Raw genomic sequence first — 24,160 nt, 5'->3', positions numbered from 1 at the left:
AGAAACCATAAATCAGTTATCAATAAAAAAAATCAGGAAATCAAAGACAAGTGCACGGCATCACCCTTCGTGCTTTAACACTCTCTCACCAAAACAATGCACGGCATCACCCTTCGTGCTTTAACACTCTCTCACCAAAACAATGCACGGCATCACCCTTCGTGCTTCACACTCGAATTTCGAAACTAATTACATATTCGGGCTCGTGGGTGAATGGGTGATCGGGTTTTGGTCCGAACCTCGTATTTTGACCAAGCGGCCCGGGGCCGATTGCCCAAAATATTGACCGAAGTCAACTTAAATTCATTTTATAGTCAAAATTTATTATTTTTCACAGATTTTCATATAATGGCTTTCCGGATGCGCGCCCGGACTGCGTGCGCAAATCGAGGTGAGGTAAAAGGAGGTTTTTAGGCCTCGGAAATGCTCAATTTGTTTCTAAAACAAGTGATGACTTTTTGGGTCATCACATCTATCTATCTATCTATCTATCTATCTATCTATCTATCTATCTATCTATCTATCTATATCTATTACTCTATTAAAAGCACAAAGGTTATTAACGAAATGTCGTTCGCTTTTTTTTTACCTATAAAAATATATTTCTCATTGGATAAAATTATAATTTAAGTTACCTTCCCAATATTTAGAACTTCGAAATCAGACTAAATTTATGGTATTCATAAATTCTTCCTTATTTGAAAAAGTAATTAACACCAAAAAAAAAATAAAGGTTGGAAATCATGCGCCTAGAGTTCATTTTAGGTTTTGAAATCTTCATTTTTTGACATAAAATTATATAATATTAAAAAAGTAACATAAAAATTGAAAAATCAAAGGAAACAAAATGGGAGAATTACCCCTTTATCACATGGCCCAACAACCCATCAGAAAAATAGTCCATGTTTAAAGCGTTTACCCAATGTAGCCTAGGTTGTACATAACTTGAAAATTACTTTTCACCAGTTAGCCCACCCCTTTTTCTTTATTCTTCTTCTTCTTCTTCTTCTTCCCGTGTCAAGCCTATGCACCCCAAAAATTCTCTACCATTTTTATTCTCCTTCAATTCTTCTTCTAGATTCAAAGCTGATAATCACTATTTTGATGAAGAAGGTAGCCTTTTTTAAACCGATTTTATGAAAATATTCGAAGGCCTATTTTATTACGGAATTCAGACGTCTTCGAATCGTATCAGTTTGGATGTAGCCTTTAGCTTGGTATTTGCCTCTTGGGCTCGTTTCCTTGTTGTACTCCGAACTTGTTCGAAATGTCAGTCCCCGAGTGGGGTGGCCGTGGCCTATAAAAATGAGGGTTGCCTTCTTAAGGTCTTATGATCTCGAGACTTTAATAATTTGATCACGTCGATTTTTCGGACGGTAGTCCCCTAGGGTAAGTTGTTCGAGCTTCAGTTGTGATAAGCCCTTAAGCCTGTTTCCACAATAGACCAAAAGTATGAAATTGTAAAGTAAAAATTTCTCTAAGGCATGCAATATTTGGCTAGGAAAAATACTTCTCTTGATAGATTATACATGCGTACATGTTTGCCTTTAGGGCTCGAGTAATCTACATGGGGCACGGTTCGTTTGACCGTTTGGCCCTTACAAAATTTAACCTATCGAGACCCAGTTGACACAAAGTATCTTCCTTGTAACAAAGTTGACATCCGAGGGCGATGCCCCTCAGTATTCGGGGTTGATTGTAAAAAAGCCTCAGAAACTGTTGAATTGCTCTAAGTTAGCACGAACAATGGTTGCCTCATTAAAAACCTCGCCAGAAAAATCCATTTGAAATAAAAACCGGTCTAAGGGAAAAAGAGTGCAACGCGTGCTTTCTGACCTAAGGATTTTGTGATGAAGAATCCTTCGATGTCTTCGATTTAACACCTTCAATTGGTTAGTATAAAACATAAATGAAAATGAGAAGGTCGTACCTTAGCAATAATATCATTTGAGAAGCGATACGTTCCAATTGTTTGGCATATGAATTAATTATATGAAGATCACTTCCTCCATTGGAATGGGGAGAAATGTGTTTATTGTCATACAGTAAAGAGGTTCACTTGGTAGGTTGTTGGAACATCAAATTAGAAAGAAGGTGTCGGCATTGTCTCGGCCTTATCCTCATTCCACATGTAATTTTGATCCCAATGGTTAACTAATAATCTTAAAAAATAAAAGTCACCATTAAAGGTGGTTCAAAGATTCAATTTCAGAAATTGGGTTTTCCGATTTGTTAGTTATTTGGAATGAACTTCATCTCTCTCTGGACCTCAGGGAGTTTTTCCAGAGCTGAATTGCGCGTGCACTTCTGCCAGAGCAGAATCACGTGTGTACTTGGTGTATAACCTCAGCAGTATCTTCCATATTGGAATCATCAAGAGAAGTTCAAAACTTAAATTTCAAATGATTTGGAGTAGATTTAAGTTAGATTTGAGTTAAATTCAGATGATGCCAAAGGAAGAAGAAGAAGAAGAAGAAGAAGAAGAACCCGTGAAGTTCCATTGATAGGATTCATTTGTGTAATAATGTATAATATTGTATAAATAGTATATAATAGTGTATAAACACCTTATATACACTATTGTATACAAGGTTGATCCATTATTTACAGGTATTTGATAAATTTCTCGCATATTCTTCTTCTTCTTCTTCTTCTCATCCTTTTTATAAGCATATATACATAGTTTATCAAGAATATTTTCACTATTGTAAATATATATCTTTATACACTTTTATAGAACTGTATACATAATGTATACCTCTTTATATAAAAGTGTTTAACATAGTATAAAAGTGTATAAACATCTCTTACGAACTTTTTGTATGATTTTTACTTGCAATTCTTGTATAAAACTAGTCCAAATCTCCATCAAATAACTTCAAAACATTGAACACAACCTACTTAGACTATTTCCAATAAGTTCAAACAATACCCACTCCAATTTTTTTACAAAATCATATTCAAAATTTAACAAGATTAGCATTAATCGAGATGAGATTTTAGGTTTCTCACCTTCGTTTTTGTGTTTTGTAGTTATGATAGGTATGTATAAACTTGAGAAAAAAGGATAATAAAAACTCACGGATATTCACGCCTGAAGATATACAAATTAAAAAAGACGAGAAAAAAATTCGGATGTTATGAAATAATAAAAGAAGAAGAAGAGTATTACAGAGAAAAGTAAAGGGAGAGAATTCTTATTGATTTGGGATGACTTACAATGGAATAGGACCCCTCTATTTATAGGGAGAGGGTGACTTAGCCACCAAGTAATAAACCCTAGAATCTCTCTAAATATAGACATTCACCATAAATAAAATTCTATTTATAACACTGCCCCTTGAATGTCTATTCAACCGATAATGTGCCTCGTTAAAACCTTAGCTAAAATAAAACCCAATGGGAGAAAAATTCTAGTAAAGAAAAAAGAGTACGCATATATAACAATACGCCTTTTGGTTGCCTCATTAAAAACCTTGCAAGGAAAACCCAGTGGGACAAAACCTTGTGAGGAAAAAAGAGTACAACGCGTATTAACTCCCCCTGATGAGAGCATCAATTCACATCCTTGAGCATTTGCATTCCAATCTTGTGCATCATCTTCAAAAGATCTTTGGTAGAGACTTGATAAACAAATCATCCATATTAACTTGAATGAATATATTGCACCTTGAAATCATCATTCTTGATAGAGATGAATTGTCTTCATATGATCTTGTTGGAATCGTCAGTTCAATATCTTCATATAGAGGTGAAAACTCTTGCTATCATATTATCTGCCTATAGTTATAGCAAGATACATTTGTGCACAAATTGCACTGAGGATGTAGTACTTCATGACCATGAATTCTATATGCTTTAAGCAATTTAAATCCTTCAAGGATTTTTAAGTCATATAAGCCATATAATAGACTTTAGATGCATATCAAGCTTTCATGTCATGCTAGACATATAAGATATCGAAAAACTGACTGCATATACCATTGACTTTATACTTTCAAGTGTTTGAACTACATGCATGTTCAAAACTACATGTCTTTCATATGAAACCAATTCTATTCGAAATTGTTTCTTCCGACTTAAGATCCTCATATCTATATTTAGCGCTATCATAGATGTCGTCGACAAACATTTTATATCAGTTTCAATATTTTTTCATAAAGACATAACATAGAGATTTCTTCATTCATATTTTCAAGTACCTGAATCTCTCTTGAGATTTTATGAAGTGTTATGTCATGTGATCTTCTAGATCAGTTGCCTCCATTATTATGATCATTTTGATCATTTGCTCATCTTCTTTATTAAGAAGTTTATTTGAAACCGATATGTCTATACGCTTTAAGCGTACCATAGACTTTGTCCTTCTAGGACTTAATAGGAGCATTTGCAATGAGAATATAGTTACTTTCTTTGGGTCAGCAAATGCGTCTAGCATGCTTTGCAATATATTGCAGATAAATTATATTTTTATGAACTTCAAGTTCATATTATTTTATTCGAGGATCAAGATATACACATGATATTCATTCCACGTAACTTTTTCTCAATTGTTTATCATGTCTCCCCCTCATGTTAGAAAAACTAACTTGTTTCCTCAACTTTAAGAACTCATCTCTGTGCATTATGGTGTTAATTAAAATATACACCGCACATCAATTATAATAAGATGGAATTATCTGGTTCCTGACCCTGAACCACTTGTGAGGGGAGAATGTAATATACTTTCGTATATAACCTATATCAAACTGATATAGATAACTTTGTTCTCATAAGCAATAGTTTAGCTATTAAGTGGAGGCACTCAATAAATCATTTTGCTAAACCAACTGTGATGTAAGCCAACTTATCAAGATAAACTATCTTGAATAGGAAATCTGAAAATTATGCTCGAAATTAAATTATTGAGCAAGTTACCTCGCAAAATACCATGTTGCGGGTTATTAATAATCGCACATGTAACCATCTCATAGATGCATCTTATGTGGTATACATGGCTGGTGAATGGGCCCATATTCACCTTTGATATTTCCAGGATTCATGGGGTTCAATCCCAATATTAGTTGGTATATTAATTAATGAGAACAGACAACATAAGAGAATTCGTAAAGAACTTTCTAGTTCTTTAATATTTACCCATGTGAATTCTCTTTTATTTTTGCACATGATACTTGAATTAACATGGCTAAACCAATTATGCCAACTGAATAAATTATCAATATTGATAAACTTCAGATTTACACCATGACGTGTGCAATTATCAATAAACTCCAAGTTTATTATGATATGGGTTTTTATATCAATAAACATCCACTTTATTGTGGTATTCTTTTATTTGTGTAGTACAAACTGGAGAATAAAGCGGGTAGCTTTTACATACATATTGCTCCGCTACAAATTGTAGTAATAGAAGATATTAAATCTTTCCTTTATTTATAGTCTCAATATAACCAACCGCTTTCGCGAATACTTTAGAAACTAAACAAGTTTCTTTGAGACTTACTATAACACAATATCTTATTGGTAATCAATTGTGTTTCTCCAAAATAGTAATAATTGGCTCTTCCAGAGCTCTCAATTAATTTTGTAGTACCATATATTCATCAACACCCATATGGTGAATATCTCTTTTAAAGAGAAAGTTATACCATTATGGTTATGGTCAAAATTATATGCAAGATCTGTTTCTTGCATTACCGTTAATCACAATGCCAAAATATTTTGGCGTACAATAGGTACGTGACCAATGATCATTCATGCCATAATAATGACATTATTTTCTTATATCATCTCAAACCTTCTTTTAGAGGTGAGTGCGGTATATTCACTACCACTAGCACGTTCATATTCTTTGAAGAATGAATATGTATCCATAAATCAGATGTTGTCACATTCACATCATGAATGGACCATAATCATCTATATGTGCTTTATAAAATCTCATCTCAAATCGATGACAAATATTACTTTCATAGAGTGAAGGATTATTTTGAGAATCCTTATTATTCTCATTATCACAATGATGACGATTATAATTTCGTCTAGTGCCACGTCCACATCCATTGATACCTTCACGGTAATAATTTTGTCTTCTTTCAGACTTATCACATATTGCTATCACATTCTCTTAAGGGAATGAGAATGGAGCAAATTCAATGGGACGGGTTTTCACTTCTTGTGCTCACGATCATACATGACTTTGATCATGGCAAGACATAGAAATTTTACCACTTCAGGTGGTTATAATTTCTTACAAACTCAATTAGAGTTATAATCAAACTTTGTTGTCTTTGCTTGTATATAAAATCAAATTATAGAATTTCAAGAATTTAAAAGAGAAAAATAAAGTAAAATACTTACCTTAAATCCAGAATTTAATCATGAAGGAAGTTCATGGAATAATTGACCATCATTATGCTCAATCCCAAAGCTTCTACTCAATTGGTTAGAGTCTCGTGCGGATAACGTGTTATGAAATAATAAAAGAAGAAGAAGAGTATTACAGAGAAAAGTAGAGGGAGAGAATTCTTATTGATTTGGGATGATTTACAATGGAATAGGACCCCTCTATTTATAGGGAGAGGGTGACTTAGCCACCAAGTAATAAACCCTAGAATCTCTCTAAATATAGACATTCACCATAAATAAAATTCTATTTATAACATCGGAGAAGTATTGGTTATGGGAGAAGGCACAAATGAGTGTTGATTGAGAGTCTCGATCAAAGGTTACACTAAAAACGGGGAACTGATTTTCGTTTTCATTCTGTTGGCATATGATTCTGTTTTATTAATTAATTAAATATTTATGGGTGAAAAATGAGGAGAGAGCTACAATAGGGGTAGGTAGGTGACAAAAAAAAAGAAAAGATGAGGTTGTCATAGTTAGAGGGAATGGGAAAAGAAAAAAATCTTATTAATATTTAGCTACACGTTTGCAAACTTGTAACTGGGCTAAAATAGTGCAAGATCAACTTATGGAATGCATTATTTTGTAACTTTGTCAAAAAAAAATTCGTACATTTAGAACTCCATAAGGTTTAGAAGTCTTTTGTCCAAATATAAATTTATTAATTGAAAGAGAATATATAGGAAACTATAGAAATAAAGTCGGTAGTCCCTTTCCTTTTAATTTGAGCTATACACATTTTATCTTATACTATATATGAATCCTTTGTTTTTGTGAATTATATTATATATACAAACACTTTTATAAGATTTTGTTTGCAAATAATCACCATTATCGATGGAACATAATCAAATAGGTTGGAGCTTTATATTTTCAAGGAACATAGTATTTTTAAGTTATATTCAATTGGGAAAGGAAGATGCTTTTTAATTTTATCGTGCCTTTCCAAGCTATGATTTAATCCATATTAATTATCAGGCAAAGAACAAATAATACTATTTGTTGTATGCATAAGCCAATAGTATGTTGTATTCGGTTTCTCTAAGAATAACTATTTTTCTCTAAGTCATTTTATAGATTTGAGTGTGAGATAACAATGCTTAAACTAATACTTTATCTTCAATATATATTAGATTAGTGGGGTAGCCCGGGCTTATATTAGATTAGTGGGGCCCAACCTGAACAAAGTTGTACTGTCGTTAGCAAGAAGGTGAGTTTGTGTTTAGAAGAGAAAGAGAAGATACAGATCTGTTACTAAAATGTTAGAGAGTAACAGGAGACCATAGATAGCTACTACATAAATGATGTTTTTTCTAATCCCTCTATTTCTAATTCATATGTAACACAAAAACTTATAGCTTTCCAGTAGCACCTTCACAAGCCTGTGTAAGATGGCAAGAATTAGCATAATTATTAACAAAGATGATAAAGTATTATGTCAAATAAGTTTTAGCAACACTGAAATAAGGGTGGGTATATCAAGTTTAGAATCAAGGCAATGACAAAGCAAGATTTGAGAAGCAGAAGAATGGTAATGTTGGATTGATATTATTACTACAAAAAGCTTTAGATCTTAAATGTAAACAGAAGAAACAATAAGCAAAGCGAAAAATTTTAAGGCGGCATTTTAACAGTGAAACAAGCAAAATTTAATAAGAGCAGTAATTGAAGAAGAATTTGACCTTATACTTCCTTTATGTTTTGTTGTTTGATGTAGGTAATATTGTTAGGCGGTTAGCCATGTCAAAGGTTCGATTGCACTCTAATTAAGATTGTTCGTGTTAGAGGGTACCAGCGTAAAATAAGTAGAATAAGATATTAGTGTATTGTTGACTCGTAGAAGCAGACATGATCTTTTTCTGTTACAAAGCACCTTCATCCCTAAATGACAATACTCTCCATGTAGGAATACATAAATTATCAACATTGCCATGATATGAATTTCAACCAAAAAGATGACAGCAGCCTCAAGAAGGCTATATTTAGTCATTTGAAGAACTATCAAGCTTTACTTTGTTATCAGTGAGCAGAGTCTATACAATCAGGAATTAGGAAGTATCCAATCCCAGGAAAAAATATCTGTTTTGTTAACTTTGATTAAAGAATAAGTTATTAACTTGTACGTAGATGCCAAAAGGCTTTGTTCTAAAGAGGGAAAGACTAAATAGAAGTATAGCTAGTGAAATGAAATATCAATCGTTAAGAAAACCTTATGAATGAATGTCAGTGAATATTATATAGTTGTATATTACATAGGCAGAGGAGCATCTTCATTAGTACAAAAAAATGCATATAAATCTTGGAGTTTGTACTTATCGTTCTCATGATCTAAGTTATAGTAAAAAGTTATTTTATGAAAACTACATTGAGTTTTAATTGTTACAAGTTACAAATATTTCACTTTTGGATAACTCATCTTGAACATATAACTTTCAAACTTTTTATTAAGTTATGACTTGAAAGAAACAGAATAAATGGCAAAACCTATCACCCGAGTTTACAGATAATTGATTGGTACTAAATTTAGCATGAGACCAAACTTAAGAGGTGAACTCCAAAGTTGCAGGTAAAGAGAGATAGAAGTCTAGATATTGAGAGATGTATCCACACAGCAAATACGATAGCAGTACTATTTTTTTCTTCTTTTTTTAATTATTTTTTTCTCAGTTTTTCGTTTTGTTACAATGAGATGAGTCTAGTAAAGTAACAGAAGATATACCTGTAAATACAATTTCCATCAAAGCTCCTCTAGTTTTGCATTGTTTGATATCTCGAACATGGCGCACATAGTGACAACGGCAACACTTCTGTGTCAGAAACTTCAGAAGTTAGCATGGCATACGTGACAACCTAAATTTTTTCTCAGAAGGAGCGACGATGGCAACACACAGAAAGAATAGAGGAAAAATGTATTATGATGGACCTGCGCTGGAGTATTTATAGAGGCTCATACTATGTAACCTTTCACGCATCCAGCTGCATATTTTATTGATGGGATCCAGCGTGCCCGTCCTAAAAGTGTGTGAACAAGTCCGAACTCGCGTATTTCAAATTTGATACTATAGATCAAGTGTTTCGTTAGCTTCCTGTAGGTTAACGTGAGTATGAAATAGTATTCATTTAGGTCATACAAACCCACCAAATTCTATAGAAATTAAGGGAATTAAATAGATATTTTTGTCCCAAAATGCTAAAGTACCTTCTATTTGGCGGCAAGTCTAACAGTAGTTCTGATAGTTCTGTCGTACGCAGCTAAAAAATTGAGCATTTTTGCCTTCTTTCTTTCAGGAGCTAAAGCATCCTGAAAAGGAATTTGTATTATACTGTATCAAAATCCCAATAATCTAACTTCCTGCACTAAAATTCTTGTGCTTTTGAAGAAGCGGAATTTTTCCTCTCGGAAGTAGCTGAGAAAGGTGTAAAATACAATGGTTATTAAATCAAACAGCTACCCTATCTTCTAGGTATTAATCTGAAAAGTTTTACTATCCACAATAAGTGTTTTGCAGTTAGCTTTAGCAAAGGAACTGGTGGCTTTTCTTCAGCTGGTTGAGGATGCCATTCGAGAAGTACCTGACCCTTTTCAACAACTTCATGGATGTAAGGATACATCTTTATAACAGTCCTTAAATGGAAATCTTCACCAGTTTTGGAAGCATTTAGCATGTTCTTACAGTTGGCAAGAAGTATAAGAATCGTAAGTTCCAACTAATTATAAGAAAAACGTTAACATTTTGTTACCAATTCAGTAAATGCAAACTATTATAACTGGTAAGCGGCTCGATACCTGGCCATAGTCAGACACAATCAAGGAATTCCCTTGTGCAGCTATAAAAGCTAGATGAATATTGTACCTATTTTTCTCCTGAGCAAGCTGGTTCTGTATTGCAAGAAGATAACTTTTGAAATAACATTCCAGTTGAGACTGATGAGTAATTTGGTGCTCATAAAAAAAAATCATGTCTGAGGTCTAACTTAGGTGACGACAGATGAACATAGAAGTTTTTACTTGATATCACTTGAGCCATGAAATATAAAGAGAAAAGCTGTACTCAAAAACTGAACAAATCAAAAGAGACGAGAATGCAACGACATCGATAATAGAGAATTCATTAATCAGGTGATGCAAAAGAAACAAAAGACGAAGAGAAAGATGAAAACATGAAATATACATAAGTGACAATTATACCTGCGACAGATATGGAAATACAAGAAAGTGCAGATTATAGTGGTTTTAGCTCCTTGAATCAAGTGTTTAATTACACTGCGTTGTGTATCCTTTTTACGTTATTGTTTGTGCTTCGGCACATCATCCAATGTATACCGCAGAGCACCTGTAACTGCAGAAAAATGATGTTGAATAGAAATATATCGAAACTTATAAGCAGTGAGTTATTACATTACATACCAAGTCTTTGGAAGCCTATATGCATGTAAGATATTCCTCTTTGCTCGAATACAACACATATTTACTCCCTTTGGATCCTGCAATTGTCAGTGAAGAGGAGACCTTAAAGTTAAATGAGATCAAATGATGCAAAAAAGAATAATATCAGAGCAACAATGAGAAAGATGATATCACCAAAAGAAAAGGGGAGACAGTGTAGAGAAATATGGAGAAATGTTATAGGAAAAAGTTTGATTAGTCGTTATTCCTAGTTCAATAGTCGATCATCTGTTAGAAACTAAAACTTCATCATAAGAACAAAATAGTGAAAGCTCATAATGCGCACTTATGACCAAATATAGGATAATAAGGTAAAAGAATAACAAATAACTTATGAAATCACCTGACAGCAGAAGCATTACCCCGTTGCTTTCTGAATAATCTTGTCATAAACTATGTTGCAGGTAGAATGATCATCATGGCTAGTTGGTGTAGGTGGTCGAATCAACAATTTCAAATAGGCTGAACTTTTTGCTCTTGATAAGGCAACATAAAGTTGACCATGTGAAAATACAGGTTCCCGCAAATAAATTCCAACGAAATCCAAAGTTTGACCTTGTGCTTTATTTATGGTCATAGCAAAGCATAATCTAATTGGAAATTGTGTTCTTTTAAATGGAACATGCATCTTTTCATCTTGTGATGATAATAATGGTATTCTTGGTATAAATACATGTGTATTTTTGAAATCACCTGTAGTTATCTTAGCACTTATAATATGTGTTTTAAAATCGCAGCAGGTTAATCGTGTGCCATTGCATAAACCTTCATAAGGATTTAAATTTCGTAATAGCATAATCGGGCAATTTTCTTTCAAAGATAATTTATAAGGAGGCAAGCTAGGTGGATTAAACTGTGCAATAAATCTTCAAATTGTGTTTGATTATTTAGTTCAGTAGTCTCATCAATGCCGATAAATGTTCTTACTTCTCCGGGGAATTGATCAATAAGCATGTCATTTATTTCATTGACAAAATCATTTTTTGTTGTCAAAATTACACGGGAATCTGTACAGAATGAATTAGAGTTGAAGCAATTCAAACTTGGATATGTCTCTCTGAATAATTTATGTAAAGATTCACGTTCGGTTGTAAAAGGAATGACTAAAGAATCCGGAAATTTAATCATGTTTGTTGAGCTAGCTTGTTCTTGTCCATTTCCAATACTCATCAAGTAAGCACAAAATGCAGGATCTGTTTTAGCTCTCATGTTCTCTGAGAGGTGTAATTTTTCAAGTTCATTCCAGATACTAGAATATAACAAACTTTCATTAATGAAATCTTCCTTCTTTCCATTTCTGACAACGGGAAGAGTTTGTCTAAAATCACCCCCTAAAACGACAACTTTTCCACCAAATAAAATATTTGTATTTGTGAGATCTTGTAAAAGCAAATCAAAGACTTCCAACATTCGTTTATTTGCCATAGATACTTCATCCCACACAATCAACTTTGCATCTCGAATTAGACTTGCAAGTGAACTTTGTTTACTAAAGTTACAGGTACTATTTTCATCAATATCAATGGGAATTTTAAAGCGAGAATGTGCAGTGCGTCCACCCGGGAGAGTAGAAGCAGCGACACCAGAGGTAGCTGTGGCCAAAGCTATGTATCCCATGGACCGTAGAGTTGCTAGTAAAGCACGATATAAAAAAGTTTTTCCAGTTCCTCCAGGACCATCGATAAAAAATGCGCCGGCTTTATTTGAAAATACTCTATCAATAATCATGTTATATGCTATCAGCTGATCTTTGTTTAATCTCGTATGCAACAACACGTCATCTTCACGGACAATAATAGATCTTTCAAAATGAACCTCTTTTGCTTCATTTGCTGCTGTAGAAGGCTTGATAGTTTCTGGGATGAGTTCATACTCATTTATATCATGACCCATAAAATATAAAATATCGTTGATATTATTCAGAGCTTGATATCGAATTTCTCTTCTTTCTATATTTTGTAACACTTTATAGTCTTCGATCATTGACTCTTCAAATTGCTCCCATAATTTTCTTGGATTAGTAGGATTACAATATACTAATAAAGTAGCAAACAAACGCCTTAAACTATATGGCATTTGATAATTTGCAGCTTCAGACATGCATTCTATCAAACTGTTATCACAGTGTAACAATCCTCTTTTTTCCACGGAATCTCTAAAAGTACTACAAGGTTCCCCATTTACTGTCAAAAGATCCTTATAAGATGTAGGTCCTCGCACATGCAATAGTAGTAACCTTAGATAATATCGTTCTCCTTCTGTTGTGACACGTTACAATGCGACCAATAGCAGAACGTTGTTTTCGACGTGCCCAAAATTTATCAGTAGAGGACCACACAAAGTATTCAGAAAATTCTTTGTACAATAAATTGAGCTCTTTAGCATCTTCATCAGTTTCGTTCATGTAGAAGAATTCTGTTAACATTGTTTTTTTTATCATTGGATTATTCACAATCGTATTTATATCAATATTGCTTTTAAAAGAAACAAATTGCTGGCCTTCAAGATGTAGTTGAAGACGATAGACATTCGGCGACATTTCACTAATAGGAAAACCAAAGAGACGCCATATAGCTTCTGGAGGTGATACCCATCTAGCAGACTGATACTCTTTGACTTCATCTATCTCTATATTTGTATCATTATTCTGTACAGAAAATGCTATTTTGTCATGTCCTTTACAAATGTATTTGTAAAGATATTTCATGACTTTGATGTTTGAACAAACTTCGATATTTATGTGACAGTTAAATTTTCCAAGTAAATATGGATTGTACGGAACAACCCAAGAGTTGTCTAAATATTTTTTTCTCACTTGTACAACTTCTCCTGTATTCCGTCTTCTATAACTTGGATAAGAATCATTTCCTTTTAATGTTTGATCAGCAAAATCTTTTGGATATTTGAACTTACAACAACCCTTTTTGTTCATACAAGAATTTGTCAGATCTAAATTACCACAAGGATCGTGCATCATATGCTTAAGAACAAGTTTACGCAAATTTGGTTCTGCATTATCGTCTGGTAATTCTGCTTTAATTATATCATCGTATGCCTCAGCAGTCAACAATTTATGCTCATTACTTAATATAATAAGAAAATGAGCATGGGGTAAACCTCGTTTCTAAAACTCAACAGTGTACATAAAAGCGGTAACTTTCCCAAAGATATTTCTCTTTAATATATCCGTCTTCGACTCTTCTATTTTGGCTCTGAACACCCGGCTAATCAAATCAGGTCTATTTTGCGCCTCATCACTTGATGATAAATGTTCCTCTATTTCCATCCAAGATGGATTGCATGTCATAGTTATAAACAAATCAGGTTTCCCAAAAGATTGTACTAATGCAATAGCATCCATATATCGTTGGCGCATATCTCTAGGGCCTCCTACAAAGGAATTAGGCAAAAATGTTTGTTTTCCAACGTTAGAAGCATCTCGTTCACCAAGTCTTAAAATGTCGAGAAGTCCTTGCAACATACTCATTCTAAACAAATCTTGATTGAATGTAACAAAATCCAATCTTTGAGTCTCCAATTTTATATATTCATCAACTGAATACTGCTGAAATAGTCTTCCTGTATGTAGAATTTCATCTTCATCATCATTTCTCATTTGGAGTTTGTAACAATAGTATTCACGAACCGAAACTGCATCTCTTTTGCGTTTTCCTTTTTGTAGATTTTGAGCTTCCATATCGAGATATCCATCAACGGAGGTAAAATTCTTTACATTCGGCAAGTGTTCAAATTCAAATAAAGTATGATCTCTAGGAAAATTTTTTGCCCCGTGAAACTTCTTAATACCACAGTGCCACCCACCTTGACCATGTGGAAATAACAATGGATATTGTAAAGGATCATAGCATCCAAAATAATAATTTACTCTGTGTGTTTTGTCGCTTTGAGTATAAATTTGAACATGCGGTGCATGAGTAGCACGACTATCATTTTCATCAACCCATATTGCAGCAATCTCAGTCGTAGTAGGCAGATTGTATACACGTTGATCCAATCCCGCATCACATTTTAATGTTATATGAAAGTTTTGCAAATTTGGAATGTCTGTTAAAGATCGAAGAAATATAGAGTAGGGATTATCTTTTAGTATGTCCATCAAGTCCTTGACTATCGATTCGTTTATTTTATCGGAGCAAGCCATTCTATTTCCAACCTCATTTGCATTATCATAAAAGTACAATTGCAAATTTCTCGGCCTTTTTTCTCTGGGATATAAATCATCTATCAGATGATACATCTGCCCTTGAACTCTGAACGTGTAGATACCACGGTTTCTTTTGGCTAAATCTTTATCATAACTGACACCAAGTGAAGTAAATGCAAATAGATTGTTATATGTTCTAATGTACGTTTGAAAGTGCTTGCTTTCTGCGTCATTTCCTAGATATAAATTTCTCAACCTAACTGGCATTCGGTGAGTGGTAAACTTGACTGTACCATTATTACAACAAAATCCAGGTGATTCATACTGAAATTTTTTTGCATAGCAGAATGTACAGTGTGGAACTTTCTTTAATGGAACATATTCTGAGCGTAGTCGATTAAGATTAGTCATACTTTTCTTATTCTCTATACGACCTGCATGTTGGAAGCAACTCTAAGCACCACAAACAGAAGAAATGGTAAACACTGACATTGAAGTGTGATGTTTATACCAACCGTTAGTTATGATTGTTCCAAAGGTTGGAGTACGTGATTCATTTGCGGTACCCGAAGTTGAACCTGGTTCAACATAGTTGTTGAATATGTATATGCTTAAGAAGCACAGAAACATAAATTGACATATCTTTGTGTGCCTACCTTTTTCAAAAACATGAAAAGGATCAAGCAGATCTTTTCCTTTGTCAGAGACATCCAATGAAGGAATAGTTGATCGCTCTGTAACTGCATAGTGAGAATTAATGGTCATATACACTGAGATGAGACATCTACAATTATTGTGTATGTATAAACTGCAAAAACAAAGGAAGAAATAGCAGATTTGATGCTTCAACCTGTTTCTGAAGTAGAACAAGAGACTCCGACCGTAAAATCATCCTGGATTTGAAATATTGATTTAATGGGATTGACATGATTTATATTTGCAAGAAGGCGATTGGTTGCTGCTTGTCGATATTTGAGGCGGCGTTGCAACAACCTTTTTTCCTTTTGAGTCATTGTTACACAATCATCTATTTTACGGTGTTTGGTATTTTTATCATCAGCTTCGTTCGTTGAGCGAGAACTACTTTTTGATTGTCGATGATCCATTAATGTAAATTTTTTGAAGCGTCGGTACTCCTAGCGGCCTACACGTAATTGTCAAAGATTGTAATTATATTATTTCAGCAAATAACAACAGATACTGACGAAGGAACAATAAAATGTAACAAGCAGAAACATCAAAATTATTTCACATTATTTGTTCCCTGTACACATGTGTGATTTTGGAGATTACCATTCCGAAACAGCCAGCACAGCATATCTACACAACCAATATCTCTAAAGGAACTCATATCAGACAAAACTAAAATAGGATATGGCAATACAAACAATAACAAAGCCTAAAATGAGACATCAACATATAAAAGAGCATCAAATTCAGAGAGTTGTCCACTCATTTGGTTAACCTAGCAAACAGAGACAGTAAATTTTTTATATAACTCAAATGAACAAAGCGCAACAAAGCAAAATAAATTAGTCATTGTTAGCTAAGAAATGTAAAGCCTAATGCAGGGAAGTAACACCTATTTTTTTAATAAAAATCTTAGTGTTCAGCTATACTCTTTTAATAGTTCTGTATATCCCTGTAGTTCAGGATAAAGCATAAGTTCATTAAGAATGAAGATGATTGGAAATTAACAATTACATGTACCTCTGGCATATATAAGAGAGGGAAACTTTGGTTAACTTACGGAACAGTAAAACATCATATTTAAACATGTGTAAAAGTTAAGTGATGAATCTAATCTCAATTACTCATCCATAGACATTTTCCTAACACAACTTAGATAAGAGATTTGTCTTTCTCCTACATCAGTGTATCGATTTACTCCTCTAATATTAAACTGAATTAGTACTTCTTAAACTGAGTAAAGTAGTTGCTAGAGCACATGGCTGGTGCAAATAGATTGAAAAAAAGAGGTGAATTTAAGATTCAGAAATTTGGGGCGGCACAGATACATAGTCACATATGGTCTGAAGATATATAAATCCTGGTTTTTTCGGCTTATATTTGGCACATTTGGTTGTTAATATATGATCATTAATCGAATCGGTTGTCTTTAAGAGACACTTGTATAATTTGGTTTTGATTATGATATCAATGTGTTATAATCCATTAGAACGAACGATAAAATAAAGAATTTGAAAATAACAGAAGGTGAGAAAATCAAAATAAAGAAGAGAAGCTCACAAGTAAACTAACCGGATAGCCCAGCAGACTGACACAACAAACCCTAACAGCGAGAAAGAAAAGGAAAAGAGATGGACCAAAGCAGGAGGAATTTGAAGTTTTCCCCAAAGAGCAGAGGTAGTCGGTGGTAAAGATGGTAAGATGAGACTTGCGTGAGAAAGAACAGCTGGAGTCGATGGTGTAAACACGCGGCAAAAGCTAGAGCTAAGGGGCAGCACGTGTCCAAAATCCTCATAGTGGCGCTGTAAAATTTCGAAATTGGCCTTCAGTGGTCAAGCAAGTACCTGAATCTCCTCAAAGTTCCTACTCAGTGGGCAAGCAAGTACCTGAAGCTCCTCAAAGTGTGGCTTATTAATAGTAGGAATAGGAAAGTACTCCTTCAACATGTTGTCTAAGTCTTTTTTTTATTTTTTATCTAAAGAACTTTTTATATGTATGGACAACATTAATGATATCTTTTAGACACTAAATTGTATTAGTAAAATTTTCAATTATAGGGATTATATTGCTATATTTACAAGTTAAATATCAGTTTTTTATTGTTCCGATTTTTTTTACATTAGAGGTCAAATAAAAAGTTGAGCTCGAGTCAATCTAAAATAGCAATTATGATAATATTCTTGTTGTCTGCTCTTATGTATAAGAAATAATCCAAACCAATTTCAGTTTTATGGTATTTAATCTTATTTTGATTTTATTAGTTTTAAATATAAATCTTACAATAATCGCTTGGCAATAAGTGCGAGGCACGTATACTAAAACTAATTTATTATAAAAGCATAATGTTGAAAGACTAAACGTTGAACGATCAAAATATCTACTAAAAATTGATTGACCTTTTTACCCTTTTAAATTAAAATTTTCTCCATCTGGCAACTTAATAATGGGTATGAATGTAATTTTTGTATTAGGACTAAACAAAATATCTTTCTATTGGGATTGAACTTCTCTTTTTCTAAACAAAACCTAAATAAAAGTTTTTCATGAAAAACTTCGAATTCCTCGTGAAGAACTTCAAATTCATTTAGATTCTGATTCATGACATAAGTACTTATCGGAAACAATGTTTTAAATGTATAATTGAGACAACGAGAAACTTTTAATTACAAAACAAGAGGAGTCATTGTTCTATCATAAAAGATGTTTGTTTATTTGTTTTTCTGATGGAATTAAATTAAATATCTGAACCTAAACTGTTTAAAAGAAAAAATCAAATTACTGATAATGGCTTATGAGTCTTGGATAAATACCACGTGGCCTTGAGTGATGCTGATTCCTTTCGTTTTTTTAGATAGAATCATGAGATGCAAATTTTCTATTTTTTTAGTGATTTAGAATAGAATAAGTAATAAAAAAAAAGAATATTCATTCATTAATTAAAAAGTCAAAAAACCATAGAAGATGGGTGAATAAAATCGTAAAAATTGTGCGGGGTGTCCTATTTGGTCACCCCCATTTAACCTATACCCAAATATTTAAAATTATTTAACACATACCTTAATTTTGACAACTTCAGACTCCTCTTCTTCCTCCTTACCTATGCGCTCCTTTCTTCCTCCTCTTCTTTTCCTTATGAGGCTGAGAGTAGTTCATTTTAGGATCTGACCAAACCCATTATTTTTTTCCCCCTTTTCAAAGAGGCTGTGCTTTTGAGATAAATAGTGTAAAAGGATTGCCAGTGATTTTGAGATGACCATTCCTTGAATTCTATTTTTGTTGCTTGCATTACCTATTGTTTCTAGCCGTATAAGGGGAGTTCTCTAGAAATTCCCTCTCCAAATTCCAGGTTATATTATATATTGCTGGGGAAAAAGTTGAAAATCTCAAAACATCACTGATGTGGAAATTTGCACTACAAATTGTCTGAAATTTGCACTATCTGAAGTTCAAATATAACAAGTTGGTTTTGTCCTGAAGTTTGCACAATGAAATGAAGTTTTCCCGATTAACTTTGCAAGTTAAGCCAATTTCAGGTGAAATATTTTGAAGTTTTGTTTTAATAATGCCACACTTCAGACAAAAAAATTCCCAAGTGAACTGAAGTTTGCCCTTGCTATAATTGAAGTTTGCATGATTGCCCTAGCAAGTCAGACCAAACCTAAGGTAAAAATATCTGAAGTTTTGCTTTGATAAGGCTACACTTTAGGCAAAAAAGTTTGAAGTTCAAATTTCAGACAAAAATTTTGCTATTACAGATCTGTATATCTAAAGTTACCCGAAAAGTAAGTACACTTATAATTTTTTGTACAAAGCGACTATAAGTTAAATAGTGACCCAAAAACTTGTATAGATCAAATGCCCCAATAAATTCACTTTTCTACTATTTGTATAAGAAAAGTCATTAGTCTTTTGTATTTCACTCAAAATATCAATTTTCATTTGTATAAGAAAAGTCATTTGCCTTCTGTATTTCACTCAAAATATGATATTTCTTTTTATTTTGTATTAGAAAGTCATTTATCTTTTTACTAGTTCACTTAAAAGTTACTTAATCCAGAAAGTGATATATCCATTAACTTCTTAGTGATGTGATACCCGACTTTTACTCGGAAAAAAAAATCTTTCTTTATGTGCTAAGCAAATACCGATATCTATCCAAAATATGATAAATACTTTGGACATAATTGCTCAAGTAAAAATAGTTAAGAAACATCATCTAAATTGTTATATGGACTTTTAAATATCTTTCACACCATGAATAATGGATACAATCATACTTTAGGAACGCATCTCGTTATGGTTTTGAGAAAAAGGCCAAAATAATCTTTAATATATTGGGGGTTGGAGTATTTTGGTCCTTGATATATATATCACTAGAGAGAAATAGTTCTTAAATGTATACAAAAAGTCAAATTTTTTGGTCCAAGCCTGAAGCCCCTAACATTAACGGTTTTACTCGAAAAATCTATTAAAACTAACCCCACAACCTTTATCTTAACCGTCTTGGACTTGGCCTGGATTCTGTCAACTCCTCCAACTGTTCTTTCTTACCGAAGAACGGGACGACTCACCAAGTTTCAAAGTGAGATAAAAGCACAAAGGGGACAGAATTAGCAGTAGATAAGTAGCTGCAAAAATCATATCTTGGTCTATGATAATGTATAAATCAAACATGGGCAAAGAACAAGATGCAAAATTTTGAGATCGTCACAACAAAACTCAGCTTAAACAATGTGAAGCTCTAAAGACTATCACCATATAATTCAGAAGGATGAAACGAGTCTATGCTCCAGGAACCTCGGGTTCTGCCTCTGCTACTGTCTCATCAGCTGGCCGATCCAACTTCACACCAACATCTTCTGAATAATCACCATGAACCTACAAGAATAACTCGCAAATAACCAAATAGCTGCTGGTATACAATATGAATACAATAGTAAACTATGCATGCGTCCTGTTTAAAGCAATACGACAAAGAACAGACACACAACATACCTCCATCAGCTTGCCAATATCAAACTTGGGGGCCTTGAGGATCTTGACTTTTCGGATATAAACATTTTGTAGGGGGAAGATGCTTGAAGTTGCTTTCTCAATCTCTCTGCCAATTGATTCAGGGATGAATTTGGCAACCAACTCCTTCAGGTCACATGAACTTGCTTGGTTCCTCATGATCTCAACCATCTTCCTACGGATCTAAGACAATATTAAAGGTATGGTTGTGAGAATTTGCGCAATATGATAACCATAAGCATATATGTTCATAAGTCAACACCAAGTTGAAGATACTACCAACCTGACGGATCTGGCTGCTCTGAGCATAACAGGTACGCTTCTGCTGGTTTGGACGTTTCTTTGTAAAAGCAATGCAGAACATCCTCAGGGTATAGCTGTCGGTAGTCTTGACATCCACATGGGCCTCAATCAAAGTTTGCCATTTGCGAACCAGTGACCTCAACTTGTCTGTTGTGAAATCCATTCCCTGTATTTACTTTGAAGTTAGAACTCAATCTACAGCAGCAAATGCAAACATATGATTGTCTAAAAGAATCATCCTACCCAGAAGTTTGTGAGGACATTCTTTCCTTGCACATCCTCTGCTCTCAACCTGATCTTTCGGAAAGCCTGATCCTCGTCCTTTTGAAGATCAGCCAGACTTACTTCAAATACTCTATGCTTTAGGCCCTCTGAAGCAATCTGAGAGGAAAATAAGGACATAATTATTCCATTGAAATTGCAATTACAACTGCAAATTCATAGTATAGAAAAGATGAAAAATCAATGTTCAATCTTTTTTAGCAGAGCACAGTAAATAGACCCTAGAAAAGCAGTTAGATCAAATAATAACATGAAACAGAGTAAAGCTAGTAGAAAACAATGCTCTAGATATGTAATTATCCACACATACAGGAAAAGAAAAGAAAACAGACAGTCGCAACAAAAACAGTTCTCCCACCATTTTAAAGATAAAAGTCATAGAATCTTATTGAATTGTTGCTTAATTGCAAGATAAATGTGCATCTCTATGAGAAGTTCTAGGAGAAATCAACCCTATTTGACTAGCAACATTGATTTTAACTTCCAAATCACCAATTACTAGTAAAGTTCAGGATGCATTGACACAACAGAATTTTCCAACCAAATTTCTCATAACACATCCACATATTTATTAGTGTGAATACTGTCACAACATGACACCCTCGGTTTGAGTATTTAGTGTGAATACTGACACAACATGACACCCTCGATTTGAGTATTTATGTATAATTTAACAAACAGCCAAACGCTAACCACCAATAACCATCAGTTCTCTCCAACACCAAGTCAAACAAACATTTCTTCACTATAATGTCATTTAAGTATAACTTTAATCAATTAGTCATCCTTGTAATTTAGAACTAAACAGATAACTGAAACGCACTTAAAACAAATGATATAGCAAAATCAACAAGCGCAAGGTAGAAAGAAATGTGAAGGAAGAAACAAAGCAGAGACAAAAAGGGAGAGGGGGATAGACACCTTGGTACCCTGAGTCCTGGTAACGAGGGTTTTGCCAACATTCTTGATATCAAAAACCGAGGGTGCCTTAATATCATACCAATCCTTCTTTGCGTACGGATCCGCCCTGCAATTCCACAATCACAAACACACACACACACCCCACATAAGCATTACCCACATTACACATAACACAACAAACGGACCAATGAATAAGGTGTTAATGCTACTTACGCCTTCTTCTTTCCTCCCTTCTTTCCCTTGGAAATCCTCTTGTTCTTGCTGTACAACGTAACAACAAAATAGCATTAGAATTAAACAAAAAAAAATTAATCAGAAATATGATATGCGCGTTAGAAATACCCGACAGCCATGTTGAGAAGGGAAGGTTAGAACTGCTTTGGGGGTATTGGGGAAGGGGATGATGAGGCGATGGTAAAGAGGAGCTGCGGATGAGAAACCCTAGTTTCAGTAGGCAGCGCTGGAGTGTCATGAGCTTAATTATATATAACTTTCGATGACAACGTATGCCACTTGTTTTGGGTTTAATTACGACAATACCAGGTATCTCTTTTTATTTATTTTTTTGAAGTGAATACTCTAAAATCCCCTAAACTATAACATTTTTATTAGTTACATACTTAAATTATCCGGTATCCCCAAAATCCCGTTAATTATATTCCTCTATCCCAAGCCCCTTTACTAGGTAGGGCAAGCTTTGATGCCCCTACTCTCAAGAAGTTGTTGTTCGGGATCGTGGACCGGGCAGGTGTCAGACTCTATACATCGTGTTACCACATATTAAAACTCTCCTCGTTTATTTATTAATAAAATTTGTAAGGTAACTCGCCAAAAGACGCTTGGGAGATGAAATTATACATAAAAATGACCCCAATCGTGTCTAATGGTTAATTACTGCTACCCTTTTTAAAAGTTTTGATTTTTCTATTTTCTTGAATATTTTTTTATATTCTAGCCTTTTTCTTCATTTTTTAATCTCTCTTCTTGCTTTCTTCTTATAGGTTTCATCTGAAAAGAATTTCTTCTCTTGTTTCTTCTAAAATTATCGTTCTTCTTCTTTTTAAAATATTTAGTCCATCAAAAGTATAATTTATATCAAATTTTAACCGAATTTTTTGCCTAAATCTAAATTTTTTAAATCTCAATTCTCAATGAAATCGAAGGTTAATTGAAAAAATTCAATATTTAATCAAAGTTTAATAGCGAAAATCACAATTGAGACATGATGTAACCATTATCGGAGGAGATGTAGAGTTTTTTTTCTTTTTTTTTTACAAATGACCATGTGTTTATCCTTTCACCATCTTTCTTTGATTTTTTAACCACCCAAATAATTATCTATTTAATTATTAGTTAAAATTTTCAATTAAATTGATATTTGGATTAGACTGAGAAAATAGAAGGATGTATCACACGTACCACTAAAAAATCGACAAGGGATTTTTAATATATATGGATATATAGTTAATGGGGATTTTACGGACACCGGATAGTTTAAGTAGGTAACTGACAAAAAATGTGATAGTTTACGGGGTTTCAGGGTATTCACTCTATTTTGGGAGATAGTTATTTTTACTAGTAGTAGCACAAATAGCACATTTAGGGCTCGTTTTATACGAAGTATAAGGGATATTAGGTTTTAAATTTGAGATGAGTTTATCTCATATTTGGTTGAATAAATAATATAACTAATCCCGAGATTAGTTATTTTGGGATTGTAATATTATTTTTATCCCTATTGGAGGGTGGGATAACAAACCCGAATTAGCTATTTCTGGAATAATTAATCTTGCAATAACTTGTTTCCCAACCAAACAACTCCGTAACAGTATTAGTATACTACTCAAAATACGAAAAAGACCATCTAGACTGAATTTTAAAATTTAAAATTATACGTGCCTAATTTTTAAAAGTGGTCGATTTCTAAATAC

The 24,160-nt window shown here is 33.5% G+C and overlaps 3 protein-coding genes across 9 annotated transcripts; all 3 read right to left on the bottom strand.

The window, feature by feature from the left end:
- Positions 1 to 7,587: 7,587 nt before the first annotated feature.
- Positions 7,588 to 17,586, bottom strand: LOC109241725. Of its 7 annotated transcripts, none has more exons than XM_019408489.1 (12): positions 17,271 to 17,586; positions 15,871 to 16,164; positions 15,677 to 15,760; positions 15,536 to 15,598; positions 11,199 to 15,454; positions 10,817 to 10,893; positions 10,598 to 10,748; positions 10,196 to 10,288; positions 9,608 to 9,709; positions 9,332 to 9,494; positions 9,128 to 9,215; positions 7,588 to 7,790 (listed from the first exon to the last, which is right to left on the bottom strand). In XM_019408489.1, exons 2-5 carry the CDS (start codon positions 16,124 to 16,126, stop codon positions 13,980 to 13,982), a joined length of 1,878 nt encoding a protein of 625 aa, XP_019264034.1. In that variant the 5' UTR covers positions 16,127 to 16,164; positions 17,271 to 17,586; the 3' UTR covers positions 7,588 to 7,790; positions 9,128 to 9,215; positions 9,332 to 9,494; positions 9,608 to 9,709; positions 10,196 to 10,288; positions 10,598 to 10,748; positions 10,817 to 10,893; positions 11,199 to 13,979. The 7 variants fall into 7 exon arrangements, with proteins under 7 accessions (XP_019264034.1, XP_019264037.1, XP_019264035.1 ...); XM_019408492.1 differs by having other exon boundaries at positions 10,598 to 10,742; XM_019408490.1 differs by having other exon boundaries at positions 11,218 to 15,454.
- LOC109241719 lies at positions 9,611 to 13,562 on the bottom strand. The gene is made up of 8 exons (XM_019408484.1): positions 13,126 to 13,562; positions 11,783 to 13,019; positions 10,817 to 10,893; positions 10,733 to 10,748; positions 10,196 to 10,288; positions 9,902 to 10,116; positions 9,758 to 9,815; positions 9,611 to 9,709 (listed from the first exon to the last, which is right to left on the bottom strand). The coding sequence occupies exons 1-8, from the start codon at positions 13,560 to 13,562 to the stop codon at positions 9,611 to 9,613; spliced, it is 2,232 nt and encodes a 743-aa protein (XP_019264029.1).
- Positions 17,587 to 20,312: 2,726 nt separating the features above from the next.
- On the bottom strand, positions 20,313 to 22,682 carry LOC109241727 (40S ribosomal protein S3a-like). Its single transcript, XM_019408495.1, has 7 exons — positions 22,572 to 22,682; positions 22,443 to 22,490; positions 22,230 to 22,335; positions 21,270 to 21,407; positions 21,007 to 21,192; positions 20,706 to 20,906; positions 20,313 to 20,588 (listed from the first exon to the last, which is right to left on the bottom strand). Exons 1-7 carry the CDS (start codon positions 22,580 to 22,582, stop codon positions 20,493 to 20,495), a joined length of 786 nt encoding a protein of 261 aa, XP_019264040.1. The 5' UTR covers positions 22,583 to 22,682; the 3' UTR covers positions 20,313 to 20,492.
- Positions 22,683 to 24,160: the final 1,478 nt, after the last annotated feature.

Source organism: Nicotiana attenuata, unplaced genomic scaffold (assembly GCF_001879085.1).
Source record: "Nicotiana attenuata strain UT unplaced genomic scaffold, NIATTr2, whole genome shotgun sequence".
Taxonomy (NCBI): domain Eukaryota; kingdom Viridiplantae; phylum Streptophyta; class Magnoliopsida; order Solanales; family Solanaceae; genus Nicotiana; species Nicotiana attenuata.
This window is presented reverse-complemented; position numbering and strand designations above follow the sequence as displayed.

Bases quoted from the DNA above. Each gene is read 5' to 3' on its own strand.
- LOC109241719 (XM_019408484.1), bottom strand. From the start codon at position 13,562: ATGAAATATCTTTACAAATACATTTGTAAAGGACATGACAAAATAGCA. The intron at 10,894-11,782 runs GTAAGAACATTT...TGACAATTGCAG, and splicing joins TTGATCAATTCCCCGGAGAA to GATCCAAAGGGAGTAAATAT. The intron at 10,117-10,195 runs GTATCGAGCCGC...TCTTATAATTAG, and splicing joins TTGTGTCTGACTATGGCCAG to TTGGAACTTACGATTCTTAT.
- LOC109241725 (XM_019408487.1), bottom strand. From the start codon at position 16,126: ATGGATCATCGACAATCAAAAAGTAGTTCTCGCTCAACGAACGAAGCT. The intron at 15,599-15,676 runs GTAGGCACACAA...ATGTTGAACCAG, and splicing joins TTTTCATGTTTTTGAAAAAG to GTTCAACTTCGGGTACCGCA. The intron at 15,455-15,535 runs GTTGGTATAAAC...TCCAACATGCAG, and splicing joins TGGAACAATCATAACTAACG to GTCGTATAGAGAATAAGAAA.
- LOC109241727 (XM_019408495.1), bottom strand. The intron at 21,408-22,229 runs GTGTCTATCCCC...TTTTCCTCTCAG, and splicing joins CCAGGACTCAGGGTACCAAG to ATTGCTTCAGAGGGCCTAAA. The intron at 20,907-21,006 runs GTTGGTAGTATC...ATATTGTCTTAG, and splicing joins AGAGCAGCCAGATCCGTCAG to ATCCGTAGGAAGATGGTTGA.